We start from the raw sequence: 19527 nt of genomic DNA, 5'->3' as shown, positions 1-19527 counted from the left end.
GCCATTTGTAAACATTCAGAAACACCTGGTAGCCAAACAATCTGAGCATGAAGACCAGCTCTGGAAACAGAACCAGAAACATGCTGATCCACTGACCTATGTGTCTGCAGGCAGAGAGGTGAAGGAGGAGAGAGGAGACAAAGACAAAAACACTCAGGAGATTAAATGATGATGAAGTGAAAAACGTCCTGTGGACAATTTCTCTCACATATAGTGTAGTAGATTTATGAAAGCACTTTGTGTTTTCAGTACCTGTAGTTGAAGTAGAACAGGCGGACTCCAAAGGTCATGTAAACAACTCCTCTTATTACAGATATCTTCATCTTATACGAGTTGAGAATGACAAGTGGTTTCTTGCTAGATGCCAGATCTACTGGAAGAGAACAATAAAGAATAGAATAAGAATAAATTAATAAAAACAGAAGATGCAAAAATGATCAAACAATTAGCGAAGGAAGGGATAATAAATTGTAAGAAAAGAGGAGAAATGGAAAGGAAGAATATAAAGTAAACAATAAAATTATGAAATGGTATAAGAAAAAAAGCATAACAAGAAAGCTCAAAAAAAGGCCGAAAGGAGAAAAGAAAAGAATGAGCAGAGGAGAATGGCTAATAACAAAAGGGAATAAAGCGGAGACCATGACATAAATGAAAACAGAAAAGAATGAAAAGAAGGAGAAGGGATAAAAAAAGAGAGAAAATTTTTTTAAAAATTAGAAATGGTCAAAGGCTGATTAAAGGACACAGAAGAAATAAAAGCATAGAAAGGACATACGGTTGTTGGACAGATCTCACTAAGGAGAAACAAAAATTAAAGTGAAGGAAAACGTGACACAACTGAGCATTTAATTTATTTAAATGAAATACTTTCTCAATTGAAATGAACAACAAAGTGAATAAATGCCAGGCATACTGAGCAATGAGAGTCATGAACTGAGATGTCAAGAAATAAGAAAAAAGTAGAGAGCAGAGAAAAGAGTAAACAGAAACTTGTGAAACTCACTTATCAGAACATACAAACGGTCAAAAACAAAGAGAGGAAAAGTACTTTTTGAGACAATTTGCTTGAATATTTCCACTTGGGCAAACAAACGAAAAAATAAAAACAAACAGAAAGAAAGAAAAGGAAAAGAATATTTAAGCCATAAGTTGAGTCCTGGCAAAACAAATAAAAGTTATGAAACAAAAACAGAAAGGGTAAGGAAAACAAAGAGATAGAAAAAAGAACAGCTCAAGTAGAAATTGGACTGATAACTGGTAAATTCCAAAAGGGTACGACCCCAGTAAGATTCCAGTGACATTGGGGTCCAGACTGAGATACTGGCTCCCTCTGAGGTTTTCATCACTACAGACCCATCAGTGTAACCTTATTAGACACATATCCTGCGTACATTTGCGTGTTTGTCTGTTTGTGTGCTCCTTATAACGTCCAGTTCATAGGTCTCAGATGCAATCCTGAGGGGAAGATACTGAGGCCTCTGCTGAAACAGTCATTATAGAATGCTTCAGTGTAGAATGAGAACAGCCCCTTTAATAAGATCATGTAGCAACAAGTGCACACTATCCTCCACATCTACACACACACACACACACACACACACACACACACACACACACACACACACACACACACACACACACACAGACACATACACACTGGCAAAGAAGAGATGGGAGATGAGAGAAAGGGAAGAAGGGAGGTCTTTCAGAACAAGGACAGATGAAAAGATGAAAATGCAGGCTTAGCTGTGGTTCCCAGAATCTCCAAAAGTAGAATGGGAGGCAGAGCCAAATCAGGAGATAATAATCATGTGACTGCCCTCTCCATGATTCAAAAATTTGAATGTCTTGCACTTGATGGTCTATGTGTCAGTTTTAAACAACAGGGATTATCCATGTGGTCATCAAAAACTAACCTATGACACAGTGGCCTTCACAGAACATTAGATTATGTATTTCATTACCAAGAGGTCAGAGTGGATTATTCACCTATGACACAGCACCTTGCAAGCAGTTAAAACATAACCATTGTTCACATTTTGGGGCACAAATGTAAACATTGTACTGTCTTTACCCTAGAATAAACACTACTAAGGAGCTTTTAGACCATGAGACAACAATGATGTTATTGCACGTCACACTTTTTGAGATGGTGTGAGTCTGTGTGCCATATCAATTTGATTTAATCATGTGATGAATCTGGGTGGCATGCTGGTTCAGTGGTTAGCACTGTTGCCTCGCTCAAACCTGCCGGCGGGGGCCTTACTGTGTGGAGTTTGTATATTCTCCCCATGCCTGCCTGGGTTTCCACAGGGGCTTCAGCTTCCTCCCACAGTAAATTAGATTAACTGGTGACTCTAAATTGCCATAGGTGTGAATGGTTGTTTGTCTCTTGTTTGAGATTCTTCACAACTATTTCTGTCCCTTTTCATGTGAATAACTGAGGTCAACACTATGAATATCTTCCAGAAGAGACTGTCTAAAAATGGGACACGTTATCTCCATATTGAAACCCTTTCATGTCTCTCCCCTCTCTATGATGGCCGGCTTTTCACCCCACCTTCCGTTTGCACATGCACGTTCTATCTCCCAATGCCATACTGCATACTAAAAGTACGCACTATATGGTCAGAGTGTACTGTTTTTGCGGCAAATATTCACTACTATTTACTTTTTTGAATGTCACAGCCAATTGAACTCCAAAAAAAAAGGTAAAATGTTTTTCCAACGATATAATAGTAACGTTTTGGTTTGTTTTCTGATATCTTTCTGGAAGTGTCTCAGCATCATCCTCAGTTTGATTTATTTTATTTCTTTCTTTCTTTGTCTTTTGTGCATTACATTGTGGGAGAGTGATGTACATCATCAGCATACTCAAAATAAAGAGTTTTTAGTCTGCATATTGACTGATTGGTTTGAGTCCTCTAAATTTTTTCACTTTTCTAGCGTGAATTTGGTACATACTCAAAACCTGCTTAGAATTAGTATAAGGTCTGGAATGGGGGCACAGCTGATGTCTCTTCTTTATGTCTTGCTCATTACTTACCGAAAATTTTTTCCATCTCCTCACACTTCCTGACCTCTTTCACAAACTTCCTCCGGAGCAAGTTCACATGAGGGTTTCAGCTAGGAGAGAGTGGGATGCAGAGGAGTAGGAGGACAGAAACAGAGAGAGTTAAAAACAGATTGACAAATACAAGATTTGTAGACATGGAACTCTTGACAAGATTTCAGCGGCAAAATGTAATAAAAGAAATATTCAACATTTATCAACAGGCATGTATTTAAGTATTCTTAGAGAAGGATGAGGGTGTGTGCTGTCTAAACATCATGACATATTTGGATTCTGGAACAGCATATTTTCTTGGGAATTCAACATTGATTTAGTTTGTGCTTAATTTGGGGGTGATTAGTTACCTACTGTCATTTTAATTCAGCTTTAGGGTAAGAAACTGAGTTTAATGTGAGAAGAACCTGTGGTGGACTTGACAGCTGTCTTGGTGAGTGAGCTGCATTAACTAATTTAACTATGAAATTACCACATCAGAAGCACCAACTTTCTGTTTCAGACATTGTGGTTTGTAAAAATTGTATATCGTGTATATATGAAGTGTATATATGAAATGTTTTTTACAATTTATGTTTGCTCTCCGTGGATCCTAGAGTGTAAATTGAGTAAGAAATTCAAATGTGTCATCGCTCAAAGGACAATAACTCACATCTCTGAACTCCAGAAGGAAGCTATAATCACAAAACCATGAAACCTAACCTCCTTTATGTGATCAAAAGCAGGAATCACAGTAATTTAATTTAGAGAGAGGGGAGGAGGAGGGAACGAGGACAAGAGAGGTTAAAGACATGAGAAAGAAGCATATTCAGTATTATCTGTTGCTTGCTGTGTAGATTACACATTAATTAAAGTTTAATATGCTATTTTTACACATAACAAAAGTTTTGCAAAAAGGGATATCGGCTGTACATAGGGCTCCCAGACATATTCATGCCCCTTTTTTGGTTTGACGGTTCTGATTAATTTGATCTCTGCATGTTTGCAAAGCCAACCCCAATTTAGAAGTGACTGTCGGAAACCTAAATTGTCTAGGCCTTTTTGGGCTGTAGTTAATATGACTCCTCTCTAAACTGAAACAAGGCTCCCTTTTCCCAGCATATTTTATAGAGTTTCCCTGTATAGGCAAATCTCCTCTGAGGCTCCACTGTGCTGCCACCGTAACACTGCAGTTAACAACCTCTTCTGAGACTCTTGTCCTCCCATAAAAAACAACGGACAGATCATTGGTGTAAGCATCTTATTATGACCCATAGTTATGTTTGCTGTTCATTGACATTTAGAGGCCATATGAGACAGTCATCAGTTTTTTTCAGCACATGCTGAATTTACAAATGCTCTTAAGTTATGTTGTAAAACAGCCAATCAGGGTTCAACTATACCCCCTAGAAGCCATGAAGCTCCTTATGTTCACTTGGTCTAAAAGTTTCCCTAACTTATAATGAAATGGTATATGGTAACAACATTACTGAAAAGCAAATTCCACACAGTGTTGGATTTAGGCATGTACACACTTGTACCTATGTATTTTACCATTAACATTTGTTCATGCAAATGATCAGGTGTTACTGTATATACAGTAAAAGGTGATGTGGAAAGAGTGAACGCATACATTTTTTAAATTGCAAAATTGGAAATGAACAGCTGTCCAAACATACAGGTTCAGCATAGCAAAATTCATCTATTGCAGGTTGGTTACATATAAATATTCATTCAAAAAAGGAATAATATTAATTTATAATGACAAAAAAAAGACAATACAGAGGCAAATACCTATCACAAAAAAATCAAAGGAAGTGTATAATTATTTAGTCATTTAAAAAAAAAAAAGAAGGTCAATGAGTCCGGCCGTATTATGGATTTCTTCTTTTTAAGCAGTTTAACAGAACTGAATAAAGAAAGTATTTCAGATAAGAAATGAGGAATATTTGGTACGTTTCAGTATTTTTTTCTTGTGTATAACAAGGTTTGCCTTTATAACAAAGAAATTAAGATTATGATGCTGTGTGTCAAAATAACATTAAATGTTTCTGAGGCTAAAGGAGTGTGTGGAGTTGACTTAAATAAATACAGGCAAAAATCTTCCCAGGAAAGCTGAACATATACCAACAACTTGTTGAATCATGACGTCACTACCTGCATTTTGGGAGAAAAGGCAATTATAAATTACTTAATTATATTAACCAGTCAAAATAGCATAAATGACAGTTGAAAATTGACTCAAATATTTGCTGATTATATTTTTTCATAGATAAAGATTTTCCTGCTTTTTGTACTGTTGAGGATAGTAAATACCTCTGGAAATACTGTTATACTGCAAATAAACAACATGTAAGTAGCTTTATTAAATACAAATACATTTAAAAAAAGACATAAAATAAAAATCGTTGTTCTTTATTTGCATGTTATAGACTAATATTAAAACCTAAAGGCTTCGTGCACTGTGCAACGCTGGCGTTGGGAGGGGTGAGGGGGCAGAGACGTTTATCGTCCTGAGTGCTATTGTCCTAATCCGTTCTTAGAGGATAGAGGCTTAGTGGAACTTCAGGTTAGGCTGACCACAAATATTAGCTCAGAGAGAACTATCCTAGCAACCAGGGCCTTCTCTTCGTTTAAGGTTTTATTTTTTTTCCCTTATTTTAACTCAGCTTCATGTCCGCGGCTCTGATAGCTGACCCAGTCCCATAGTCAGATCTCCTGGATTAACTGAGGGATCTGTTCCTTTCCCCTGGGCTAATTTGGAGGCCACTCTAATAGCTGCTGTAGGCTAGAGAGAGCATTGTTGTTCGAGACCTGTTAGGTTGTCTTTTGTTATCTATTTAGTTGCATTTTTATTTGAACCACAAACTTCTCAGGATGAAGGACCGACTGGCGCAACTAAAGGAGGTAGGCAGAATTTCTGTCATGTTTACCCTGTGGAGCACCTGTTTCCACCACAGGCCATAATGTACACTATAATCACTAGACAGTGATGTGATAAAGGGGGTTACTCTACCTACAATAGATGTCGAGGCGCCGTATGGATAAGTTAAGTGTTTCCAATGAATCTCAGAATTATTAGATTACCAAACCACTATATTTCAACAAATATGAAAATCGAAATATTTTGAAATATGGGAGCAGATTTGACACAAACTGTATACATGAGATTATTTTGAGATAAGAAATTATATGACTACAACTTATCTGTAAATATTTTGAAATTGGTAGGCCTTTTATTAGTATTATTGTGTTATTTACGAATGTCTGGTATTATGTAACGCCACGTAGTTGAATAAAATGAATAGAGTTTGAGGCGTGCAGAGCTACGCATTCATTTAACTTGCAGGCTGCCTCACCTGACACCTAAAGTAGCTGCAGATGAGCTGAACCACTGTCATAAAAAAATTGTAGAAATGTGGAGCTTTCCTTCAAATATAACACATCATTTTTGCATGTGGCGAAAACAACTGGAATTCAGTGTCAAGAAGTGACCGTGTCATACTGTTTCCCAAAGATAGCCGACAAAATGTTCGGTAACTTTATAATACAGCCCGCTATTTATTAACATAACATATAGTGTGCTTTTATTGTATGAATCAGGTGCGAATAAGATGCTGACTGGTGAACAGCTGCACATGATATTACAGCCCACAAACTTTATTCTTACTGTGTCATTTAAAGAATTAAAATAATTACTATGATCATCATTAAAATTTAAAGATTATCCATATTTGATCCACATTCATCTTATAGTGTTACATTACTTTATTACTATAAATTGTTATAGTTTTTCCTCCTGAGATGACAATAGAATCTTTCCATTGCTGTGCATTTGACAAAGGTGCGTTTGTTTTCAACTGCAGCATACTTTTTATTAGCTGCTGCAGTGCTGGACCAACATGACTGCTAGGAACCAAATATTCAAAAGTATAGACCAGTTTCTCAATTTATCTTTTTTTCTAAATCATACGGTATATTACAAGACATGATAATAAATCCCTGATTGTCGCTGTAGCTTGCCTGCAGAAGGTACCCCTGTAAAAACTGAACACCTGTCTTTGATACTGTATTTTCTCCTACACATTGCAATAACATTTGTTAAAGTGTAAAACTTCAATGTGTATTTTATATTACACAGTAGAATAGAATATGGTCTGTGGGCTGTTTCCCAGTACTGTACCTATAGTACAGTACCCAATTGTTACAGAAATACTTAGAGTGGGCTATCATTTATTTCTCCTTCCCTCTAAAATACCCAGCTGTTACTCCATTGTTCCCCATAGTCTTTTTTAATTCAAGTAATAGCAGGAAATGTTCTTAGCTTGACAAAGAATATTGCCTAAGGGCCCCCTTTTTTAAACTAGATTGTTGTATATTTGTATATTTTAAGGATATTGGAACTACTGGAGTATACTAAATGTGCTGTAGTTATTCTGGGCAACCTGTTCATATCAACCTCAAGTTCAGCACTGATCCCCTTTTTAATTTGTGTGTGTTTTTAACAGAAGAGTGATGCTGGAGGTGATGACATTGAGGTTCCCGTGGAGAGTGAGGCTTTCATGGATGATTTCTTTGCTCAGGTGTTCTGTCTCTTTGTGCCTGCCTGTCTATTACTAATTTTTCTAAAGAAAAATGTATTAATTGATTGCTAATCTCTCTCTCTCTCTCTCTCTCTTTCTCTCTTTCCCTCCCTTTGTGTGTGTGTGTGTATGTGTGTGTGTTTCAGATCGAAGATATCCGTATCAGCATTGACAAGATAGACGAGAGTGTCACAGAAATCAAAAAACTCTACTCTACCATCTTGTCGGCCCCCACATCTGACCAGAGTAACTTCCTATGACACAAACACATACATATATTCAAGTTTATTACTGTTTACTTTGTATTAGCTCTTGCCGGTAACAATCTCCCTTTGCTCTCACTCTCTTTTTCAGAAACACAAGATGACCTTGAATCCCTCACCAATGAGATCAAGAAGTCGGCCAACAATGCAAGAAACAAACTTAAGAGTCAGTATTTGGTCTTTTTACTTTCTTTTCAGGGTAACTTTTTGTTTGTTTGTTAGTTGTTGTTGTTTTTTTCTTTTTTTTACCTTTTTTCACTCACCTCCATCATATTGTGGTGTTAAGGTTTTAGAGACAGATATAATAATAATAATCTTTATTTAAAAAGCACTTTTCTAAACCCACAATACAAAGTGCTTCACACATGACAACAGATATCTGAAAACCTCTGCAAATACAACTGAAACCATCTGTATAGTTGCCGCTTGGGTTAAGTGGGAAAATATGCGTGTGATTTGTGTGAAGTGTTTCTTTTAGCATTTGATACTGCATTGTGAGATGTTTACGAGTGCTCCTTGGCTAACTCATTACCATAAATATTATGTTTGTGTAGATGCACTGTATACTTGACCATAGTTATATTCCAGTGTTGTTTCAAAAAATGTTATATTTCTCAGTAATCACATTAACAACAGAATCACTGTATTGTTTATTTCCTGTCTTTGTGTGTGTGTGTGTGTGCATCAGGTATTGAGCACCAGCTTGAGTCAAACACAGATGACAGGGCCTCAGCTGACCTCAGGATACGCAAGTCGCAGGTCAGACAGTACAACATAAAATTAATTTTAATTGACCTGACTTGTTTATGAGCTCAAATTAGGGTCAACAAGATTTTGAGCTTGCAAAGTGATCTTCACAAATATTTCCAAAGTTCTCAGTTCTTTCTTTAACAATAATAATAATACAATCTTTAAAAACCTGTAAAATAAATCTGTATTAGAAATTCAAGTTTGTGCATATGTGGGAAAAGATTTGTATTTGTAGAGAAGATTTGTATTTCTTTAAAAAAAAAAGAAAAAAAGAGTCACCCTGTCTTTACACCAGAGAAAAAAAGAAAACAGGACCACCTGTCCTGTGACCAAGGTGGTTTTAATTATATGTCAAAACTATAGAAAATAATGGTGAACATTTAATGTGCCATGTATCTCTTGCAAACATATGTCTATGTTTGCGGAAGGGCTCGCACCGTAGTCCATCTTGAAAATCTACTACACCTTTCAGGACCTGCGGTAGAGATGAAGGCAATGGAACCATCTGCCTGTAAAGACAAGGTCAAGATTTGGACTTGTAACTTAAGTATCACACACAGTGTTGGAACTTTGAGTGCTGAGTTTTAAAAGCAGTTTTCTGCTATGTGTCTGTATACAGATGTTCAAAAAAGCACTTCTTTTTTCACAGTGTCTTTGTGTAACCTCACCACTGATATAATTTGTTCACAGATCTTAGCCACACAGTCTAAATTTTTTACAAATACAAATCTTTTCTACACGTGCACAAACTTGAAATTCTCATGCAGAGTTATTTTACAGGTTTATAAAGGTTCATTTACAACTATTAACTTTGGGATTATTTGTGAAGCGCAAAATCTTATTGACCTTAATTTGAGCCCATACTTGCAAACAAACAATAAAAATACATAGATAGAAATACTAGGATGAGAAGAAGGGAAACCACAGGGGAGAAAACTACTGATTTACTGAGAAACTGGCTCTGCATGTGTACACAGTGTTTCTCATACATAGTCTTCGCCTTTTAAATATATCATATTATGTACCATGTATCGTATTAAATGTAGCAAACTGGAAGCTCTGACAGTTTATTAGACTACATTGTCAATTGGTGTGGCATTTCAGCACCATGGACAGAAGCTGATGAATTTCAGGTGAATTTATCAACTTTTGATGTCACGAAACACTTAATAGCTGTGTTTGAGCAATTGCTCTAGGTGCTCTCTTTTTTGTGTTTTTTTGTACTAAAAAATAAGTTAGGAAACATTTAGGAAACTTATAATCACTCTTAATTTTTAAAAGATCAGTTCCAGAGCTGGATCAGGTTCAAGCAGGAGGTGTAGTCTGAGTGATGTCACACAGATCAGTGGCAAAATGTCCATTTGAAATCTTAACCTGACTTTTCAATGGAGAATTTTAGTATCCCATGGTGGTTTAAATGTTGTTGCAGAGGCTATTACACCTCGACATGAATAAAAAATTTGGAGGGAACATTCAGTACCTTTACAATGGTTTAAAAATGCCAGCACACAATATTATTCCTCAGCCTCCTCAAACCAAAATGATAAATTATTAGTATCATTTCACTGAAAGCTGAAAACTTAAAGATGGTCAAAATAGTTTTTTTTAAATGACTTTCAGAGAAAACTTCAGTCCACATTCTGATATGTTTAATGAGACTGCCATTAAACATTTACTCATGTTTAAAAGTCAGTTAACAGGGCATCTGCATTTTAATTTTACCCCAGCATGCTATCCTGGCCAAGAAGTTTGTAGAGGTGATGACCAAGTACAACGAGGCTCAAGTTGACTTCAGAGATAAGAGCAAAGGACGAATTGCCCGGCAGCTGGAGATCAGTGAGTTACAGTTGATTATTACATGCTACAATCAGACAAATGGATGATATAATCACACAATAGCAAACCTTGATGTGGAGACATTTTTGTTGTTGAGCAAATACTTTAAAGGGGCTGTATGTACGTTTTTGCTATTACTACATAGCCAATGTTAGCATTAACAGCTGTTTACTTACCAGTCTAGAAGAAACTTTGTGACATCAGCTTCAACTCTCATTACTTCTAGGCAAGAGCTGTCTCCAGTGGTGGAAAGCAATGCCAATAGTAACTCTTTTTCTGCTTCTATTTCTATCACTTCTTTTCTTCTACTGAAGATAGCATGCTAACCAGCTAGCCCCGGCCTGCCTGGCCCATCCCATCACTTTTTGATAGTCACTGTAGTGTCCAGTCTACCGTCAGTCCAACATGAGAGGATGAAGTAGTTCTGCTCAGAGGTTGTATTCTAACCTCTTGTCTTGTAAATGGCTGTAGCTCTTAGCAAGCGACCATCACCACCACCTGCTACCAGCAACAAACAACGTTCTGCGGCAGAGAAAACTTACATATAGCCCCTTTAATTGTTTTGGACATGGCTTTAGGAGTCATCAATCACTTTTCACATTACATGAATACATTTAGATTTTATAACTACTTTCCACATGACACAGTCATATGATGTCATAGATGGTGTTATTATTCCTTCAGACATGACTTGGTGGTCAGAGTGATCCTAAGTAGCGCATTTCATCTTTGTTACTATCATTTGAAATTATGACATGGTATCTAATGTCTACTATTATATGCTTATGATAACCATTGCAGCTTGTTGTTGTCAGACATAAGAGTTTTATATCTGTATTTAACATGACAATGACAGCCACTAACCACCTTCAACAGGTCATAGATTGGAACAAGAGTCTTAAGCCTTTTTGACATGTCATAGTATGTAATTGATACATAAAGCCAATTCTGACCTGTGCTAGTCATGTTAAAATGTGACTTTTTCAACATTTTTATAAAGGTTTTATGAAAGCACTTTTGACATTTTTTCATATCTCACACTGAGATATGACTGTTATAACCAAATCTCATAAGGGCCACAAGGTACTGGTACCCATATGGGTCTATTGCTCATGTTTGTAGAAGTATTAGGACATAGTTTATATGGTTGTTACAAACATTTCAGACACTGTGGAGTTTACATTGTAAACAAACAGAGTTATGGTTAAGCTATCAGCAGACTTTTTATTTTGTTTGATAGGGTGACGGTTCCTTATATTTGCTTGTCATGACTGTGGGATGCCAAAAAAGAAACTAATACATGAACTTCACAAGTAAGTTGTGAGACTGACAGGGTACAAAAACTCAACAGGGTACCTTTAACGTCAGTCAGGTGTAGGGGTTCTAATTCCACTTTAAATATGCTGTTATCAGGGAAATAAGAGTTTATTGTAACTCCAATTTGAATATACACAAACATATTGACTTTTCTGTCACTTGGGCTTGCCTATGTATGAATTGTCTCTACCTTTCACAAGTCAGGGGACTGGCAATTGCTTTAATATGCCATTGTTTTTCTGTCTGTCTCTACCTTCTGAATTTAACCAGGCCTGTCAGCTGTTAACAGATTCAGTATTTAATATATTAAATCTGTTAACATATATAACAGTATTTATTTAAAACCCCTTTGTAACTGTTCTTTCTGTCCATCACAGCTGGAAAAGCCACAACTGATGAAGAACTAGAAGAGATGCTGGAAGGAGGTAACTCAGCTGTCTTCACTGCGGGGGTAAGACTGACAGTATGCAGATCTTGTATGTAAATACACACACAGAGGGAGGACACTGTGAAAGTAATACAACCAGAGCTGAAATGATGTGTCAGTTAATCAGTTACTCGATTGACCGAAAATGAATTGGCAAACATTTTGATAATCAATCATCAAGCATTTCACCAGCTCCAGCATCTCATATGTGAGAATTGGCTACTTTTCCTTGTCTTACATGATAGTAAACGGAAGATCTTTGCATTGTGGACTGTTGGTTAGACGAAACAAGACATCTGAGGACGTCACCATTGACTCTTTTCATTTCTTACTGTTTCCTGACATTTTATAGACCAAACAAGTAATTGAGAAATAATGGGCAGATTAATTGATAATGAAAATAATTGTTAGTTGCACCTCTAAACACAACAATAAACAGTCAGACAGGTGAATTCTACTATGATAATTTGTGGTGACTGAATGATGCATGGTGTACCTTATACATTATATGTGCATGTGGTACTTCACGTACATGCAGTCGAGTCAGCAGCTCTCTGGTACAGTCTAAACAAAAATGGAGGATAAGCTTTACAACTCAAAATGCATTGCAGGACTGTTTGCTTGTTCTCATTAGATTGCAGGTATTGCTTTTGTTTTGTCCAGCCCCTGCTGAACATTCACAAATATTTCATTAGATGTATGTGAGTCATTGTCATTTTGTCATTTTGTTTACGGCCTATAACAGTAAGACAATTCATGCTGCTTATTTTCATACATCGCCACAATCATAATTTTTTCTCTTTTGATCTGCTTCTGATCTTTTATTTATTTTTTTTAAGTATTCTCATTGTCCTGCTGACTTCATCTTGTCTCTCTGTGTCTCTGTCCTGAACCCTTCTCCTGTCCCCAGATTATGGACTCTAAAATCAACCAGCAGGCCCTAAATGAGATTGAGGCTCGTCACAAAGACATCATGAGGCTGGAAAGCAGCATCAAAGAGCTCCATGACATGTTTGTTGATATCGCCATGCTTGTTGAGAACCAGGTACACACATACAAACCACACACAAACAACACACAATGGAGACTTAAATCTACAGTTTTGAAACCGCAAAAGTATGAAAAATCTAATTTGAATTTAGATTTCAAGGCAGCTCTCTGCCTATAATAAAACTTGGGGGCTGCATTAATATTACACAATATTTGATACAAATGTTTACACCTGTATTGTAGCCATAATGGGCTTTCCAAATTTGAGACAAAGAGAGGGCTTTGTTGTCTTTTTTGTGGTTGGAATTTTGCTTCTCCTAAAAGAAAACCTATCATCCACTGTTTTGGAGCCATTCTGCTAGTTTACATGAATTGGGGAATTAATTTGATTAAGTGTAATTATTGGAAATGTAGGAATTGGTGCAAAACAGTAAAACATAAACAAAAAAACATTGCTTGTCCTCTACTACATACAATGGTGTAATACTAATTGTTGTATTTAATGTTTTCAGGAAAACTTTTCAGCTATAAAGATAGGTCTCAGTCAACTTTTCAGCCATTTTTTTCGTAGCCACTTTCATTAATCAGAATACAGAGTTCTTGCATTAATATCAAATCCACTTAATAGGAACTTAAAAGCTTTTGTGAGTCTGGATGGAAGTTAAAAGTTAAAACAATATTGACCTTATATAGCTCATCCATTTTTTTCGTTTGTCCCATCTTCTGCTTTGCCTCTTGGCTTCTGGTTGCTTGTTGCAAAACTATTATAATCTTCTGCAGGTATGTCCAGATATCCAGCATTCATTGTGTCCAAGAGTAACATCTGATCATAAACTGTCCACCTAAATAGGGAGAATTCCTCTGGGGGGCAGAAGAGTGGAGAGTAAGGTGGAAGGAAAAGTGAACCCATCGTGGGATGGGCTGTAAACCAGGCACTCAGTGTTGGATGTCTCAATTAGGAGTTGATGCAATTTTTTTAAATGTCTTTTTAAATGTAGATGTAGCAAAATGTGATGAATGTCAGCCTAATTTACAGTAATTTTTGTTTTTCATTTTGGATTTTAAACATAAATGCAACAGTTTTTACAATAGTATGTAAATGTGTAAAATGGAGTGAAAATACAAAGAGGTTTGGCTGTAGCTGACTGTGAGTGAAAAAATGGTTCATGAAATTTGAAAGACAAAATGATCCATAGATCATAGTCTTCGATGACTGCTGTTGTGCTGACTGAGAGAAGAGTTTTGAAAAAGTGAACTCACTGTTGAGAAATGTGTGTTAGCAACTGTCGAAAAACTGTGAAAAAAAACTGTAAAAAAAAAAAAACAATCTGGCACAGAGTTGCATTTGCTGTTAACTACCTTACCATGGGTGGCAGCAGCAGCTTAATGTTTCCATGGTGAAACATTTCAAGAGCTCTGATGTTTAATTTATCAAAGTGATGATGCAGGTTGTTACGTTCTTAACATTATTTGCATTCTTCACAAATGATCAGTAGACCAGATGATTTTTACTTTGTTGGTCTGGAATCTGATTTATCAACATAAATTAAAACACATCTTTTCACCCAGCTTTGTAAAATATGTCCTATATTGATGATTTAATTTGAAATAATCAGCTTGTTAAAGAATAAGAAGCTCACATCAAAACTGGACTATGCAGTGTAACAGTGTAACTAAACAGATGAGTCTTCACTGTGACTGGCTGTGTTTTTTGGATGAGGAAATGTTGTATTAAAACATATTTTGAACAGCCACAAGCAGACAACTTCTGGTGATTATGTTATGATATCTTTGTGTTATAAACACATAATAAAACCAACACATTCTAATCAGTCACCATGAGTATTATAACAGTAAGCTAAGCAGCTGATCCAACAGATGTTTGTCAGACTGCTTTAGAAGAAAGTATGTCATGTTCTTCCAGCTCTGTTAGTCCTTAATGCTGTACATTAGATTATGAAATTGTTCAGATGTTTGATAAAGCAGAGTCAATCTACACAACACATTCCCACTTCCTGTGTCAATATCACAAACATACGCATGCTCCTTGTTATCAGCTTGTCTTTCCCTCTGTGTTCTCATCTCTCACATTGTTTCATCTTGTTCCACCCACCTCCAGGGTGGCATGATTGACAGGATTGAGAGCAACATGGACCAGTCAGTCGGCTTTGTAGAGAGGGCGGTGGCCGACACCAAGAAAGCAGCCAAATTCCAGCAGGAAGCGCGCAGGGTAAGTTATATTAAGCGGCAACATAGATGTAATGACCTGTTGAAACATTTTTAAAGTTGTAACAGTCCCATAGCTGATGGAGTTTTCTGTAGGCTGTAGTTTTCTCTGATCGCTCTTTTCATAGCTAACATTAATACATTTACTGAATGATGATCAGGAGTTAGTTGCCTTTCATCTTACCAAACATACATGTAACAATGATAAGCACAAAGCCATGATCAACATTCAGCTACTCGATGATAGGTTAGTAGCTGAGACTACAAAACTGCTCATCGTATCTTTGGGAGGCCACTTTCATATTGTTCATTTAATCGGCTTATATAGAATTACTATTCCCACACTGGACTGCAAGTGTTTGTAAAGAAGCCTCTTACACCTGCCTTAGGAGGAGGTTGTAGCAGGGCTTTACTGCGGTTTTGGACACAGTTCCCTCCCATTGCCCTCTCAGGTTGTTACATAGTCCCGTTAGATGTTTATTTTGGGTGTATGATGAGCATACAAGAGGTAAAAGCCAAAACAGTAAGCACTGCAATATCAAATTGTGTTCAGTGTCATTGTTTTGCCTGTCGGCCATTTTTCATGGTGTGAAACCACCTTTGGTCAAGAATAATCATTTTTGGCTTTGCCATTCTAAACATAAAGTGTGTGGGGTGATATTACAAAAATAGTTATTAGTATTATGCATATTTGATATTACAGTAAATGATTTTAAGGAAGAAAATGTGGCTTTATTACTAATTTTAACTAAATGTCAGATCACCTAAATTGTATGCAAGTAGAGCCACGTCACTTAACCACATTTCAATTTACAGTCTGCTATCTTCTTCACAATAAACCAAGGCACTTGTGATCTCCTTATCTAGTTATATGATTAAATCCAGTGGAATGTCTACAGTGATAAAAATTGACACAAACAACAGAACACTGACTATTGACTGGGCTCTGGTTACAGTTTTTTTTTACAGTTGGTAACACTTACTTTTTCAATGCTCTTTACACAGTCAGCACAGCAGCAGTTATTGTGGAATAAACTGTGGATCACTTTTCATTTCTGTGACACTAAATGCATTTATAATTATAACTTTCAAAATTTGTGTGTGTTTCCTCACTCAAACTCAGCTGCAACCAAACCTCTTTGGATTTACACTCCATTTTACACATGCTTACATACCATTGTACAAACTGTTACATTTAAATTCTAAACCTAACATTATTATTTCTAGAACTGTACAAGTATGTATAGTGATTTTGTATAGTTTTGTGTTGCATTATTGGAATTACTTTAGTTGCATTTTGTGCACTTGGAATAAGTCTATACAATAAAAAAGTCAACAAACAAACAAGTAAAATAAAACCCATTGAAGATTATTGCACCATTTCTGATTCATTCCTCTGACACATACTGTAAGGAAGTAAAATAGATGTAGAAAAGTGCCTTGTTTTTGTTGAAATTAAATCTTGGGTTATGCTAATTACATAAATAAAGAGCTACTTCACACACAGTACTAATCCATACTGTAATGCTGCCTGTTGCTACTATGTTTTAGGTGAGTGTGTTCTGAGTGACACAGTTTTCTTGTTCGGAGACAGATGTTGTCAGTGTTCTGTTCCCAGAGTTCATTCTGAGATGTGGATCAAGTGTTTTGTTGCATTAGTGAATTTTGGATATGAAATCAATTGTTGTGCTGAGCTGCATGTTGGTAAAAACAACTGTATGAAGAAAACTTTTTATCATGTGCAGACAACCAACAAGAACATATCTGACATTGATTTGATTTACAGTCAATGTTTAGACATCTTCATTGTCTGCACTTGTCAGTGTGGTACTAAATTTTCCTTATTGTCTAATTTCTCTGATGTACCTTGTCTACAAACAGCAGAATGTCTCACAGATGAATTTAGTGTCCTTTTCAGACAATTTCCTTTTATTTAATGTCTGTTAATATATTTATACATCATAAATATATTGGATTTCTGTTAATTTCCTGTGTTAACTATTCCTGGAGTTCACACAAATAAAATGATGATTTTATCTTTTTGCAGAATAACAAACCACTTAATAAACTGTGAGGATTTTTAAAAAGAATGTACAATATGGCAGATGGAGGGTCAATCTATATCTCTCTGGTTATTCCTACTCTAAACAGACATGATCTGTCATTTGATCACAACCAGTTGATCTTCAAAGAGATTTCCATGTGGATGTAAGTAGGAGGAAGTCACTGCTAAATGTGTCTTTTTGCTCACACTCTGTCAACAACTGTTTTCCTCTGGGACTTTAGACACTTCTGTTGTTCATTCTTACAAGTTGGAGAAATACTGGACCTGGTCTTGGATTTGTATTGGATTTGTTTTGAGTGATTTTAAGTACAATGTTGTAGGGGGAAGTAATTTAACACGATCTTCCTTTCTGTCTGTGCATCCTTTTCCCCCGTTCTCCAGAAACAAATGATGATCTTCTGCTGCTGTGTGATTTTGGCCATCATCTTCGGTTCATTTGTCTACAGCTTCATCAAATAGAAAACCTGCATGAGGCCACCCACGAACTCCACACAGTAAAAGATGAGGCAGAAAAGAAGCGTTCCCAGATGGTCACAAAACAGAGCCTGGGCTCAGTTTACTGTCATTTCAACTCATTCAAAATAGAAATAGAGGCTGTAAATATTTGCATGCATTCTCAGTTATTTCTGAGTAGGTTATGAAAAGCTTCCTTAACCTTGTCTGGATGCTCCACATTTAAATTTCTGGATAATTAGTAATGTTCAAATGCAACTGAGCTTTGAACAATATTTCCATGGGCCACCTCCATCCTGTCGTGAAAGGTCTTAGAATTGATCTTAATTTGACTCCATGGCATTTAGATTTAATTTATCTGCCTCATACAGATAACCACCTTTCAATTCAATGTAGTCAAATACAGCACCTCAGAATTACCACAGTGGAACCAACAGACCACACAAAAACCTTGAACAATATAGGCTTATAAATGTGAGATGTACTGGAAAGCTGTTATACTGAATCGTGTTAGATAGTATAGCTGTACCTAATAAAGTGAAAAATAAGTGTGTCTCCCTTAGAAACTGTCAGGATAAAGGTTCAAGGAAAATACACCGTACTTAAAGAGCAGTCATTTGTATGAATTGTCCATTGTCCCATTTTGGGAGATTGGTCTTTCATTTTTGACTTTGACTTCAGTATTATTACTGTTGCAGTATTTGTTTGTATTTGAATGATATTAGGTGCAGATTTTTTACTTACTGCTGGTATATATGTGTAGGACTTTTCAGGAGTGTTGAGTTTTGGATTAGCTAACTGTGCAGAGGGAAAAAGCGGAATACTGGACTAGATGGTGGCATAGGATGAAAGGTCAAGGCGTCACCAAGATATTAACAGTTCGTTGTCTAGGGGCCATGAGCAAATTCCATGTCAATCTGGCCACCAGTCTGTCCTAGCAGGATATGTCATTTGTTTTTATTTACTTCTTTGTCCACTTCTTACATATGAAAAGATGTCTTCATTTGTATCTCAGTCTCCCTATCACTGAAAGATTCCTTACAAAGCTGTCAAACCTGCAAGAATTTCTGAGGTGAACAAGTATCTTAGACGATTAAAATACTTAAAAAACACTGAATAGTTGTCAGGATCGGCCTTCACAAATACATTAATAAGGTTGTTATATCCAAGAAACAACTGAAATGTGTTATTAATGAGTAAGGCTTGAATAGCAATGGCTGTTAACATTTGACTGAGGTTGAAGTGACCCAGCCACTGACAGATCTCCCTGTACTAGAAGTGCATGACTACCACACTGCCTGTCATCATGATGCATCTCTATGAAGTCAGTATCATAAGTATTGTGACAACTGTCGTTATTCTTGCGTAACTATGTCTATTATTTGTGTTAAGATCCAGAAACAAAACTACTGTGCCAATACTTATGCTGCATCTAATGATACAATTCATATGATGTTGTGGAAGCACCTGCTATTACTCATTAGTGGGCCTTTATTCAAATCATTTTTTAATTTAATGAAATAGGGAAGTCACTTTCCTTAAAGAATCACATATTGGAGTTTTGATGTTGA

General features: G+C 36.4%; 1 protein-coding gene across 1 annotated transcript; it reads left to right on the top strand.

Moving 5' to 3' along the window:
- Nucleotides 1-5923: 5923 nt before the first annotated feature.
- Nucleotides 5924-17962, top strand: zgc:165520 (uncharacterized protein LOC571872 homolog). Its single transcript, XM_040145724.1, has 10 exons — nt 5924-5953; nt 7555-7629; nt 7776-7875; nt 7984-8058; nt 8581-8651; nt 10370-10478; nt 12173-12246; nt 13133-13267; nt 15332-15442; nt 17885-17962. The coding sequence occupies exons 1-10, from the start codon at nt 5924-5926 to the stop codon at nt 17960-17962; spliced, it is 858 nt and encodes a 285-aa protein (XP_040001658.1).
- Nucleotides 17963-19527: the final 1565 nt, after the last annotated feature.

The sequence above is a fragment of the Xiphias gladius genome, chromosome 15, assembly GCF_016859285.1.
Source record: "Xiphias gladius isolate SHS-SW01 ecotype Sanya breed wild chromosome 15, ASM1685928v1, whole genome shotgun sequence".
NCBI lineage: Eukaryota > Metazoa > Chordata > Actinopteri > Istiophoriformes > Xiphiidae > Xiphias > Xiphias gladius.
This window is presented reverse-complemented; position numbering and strand designations above follow the sequence as displayed.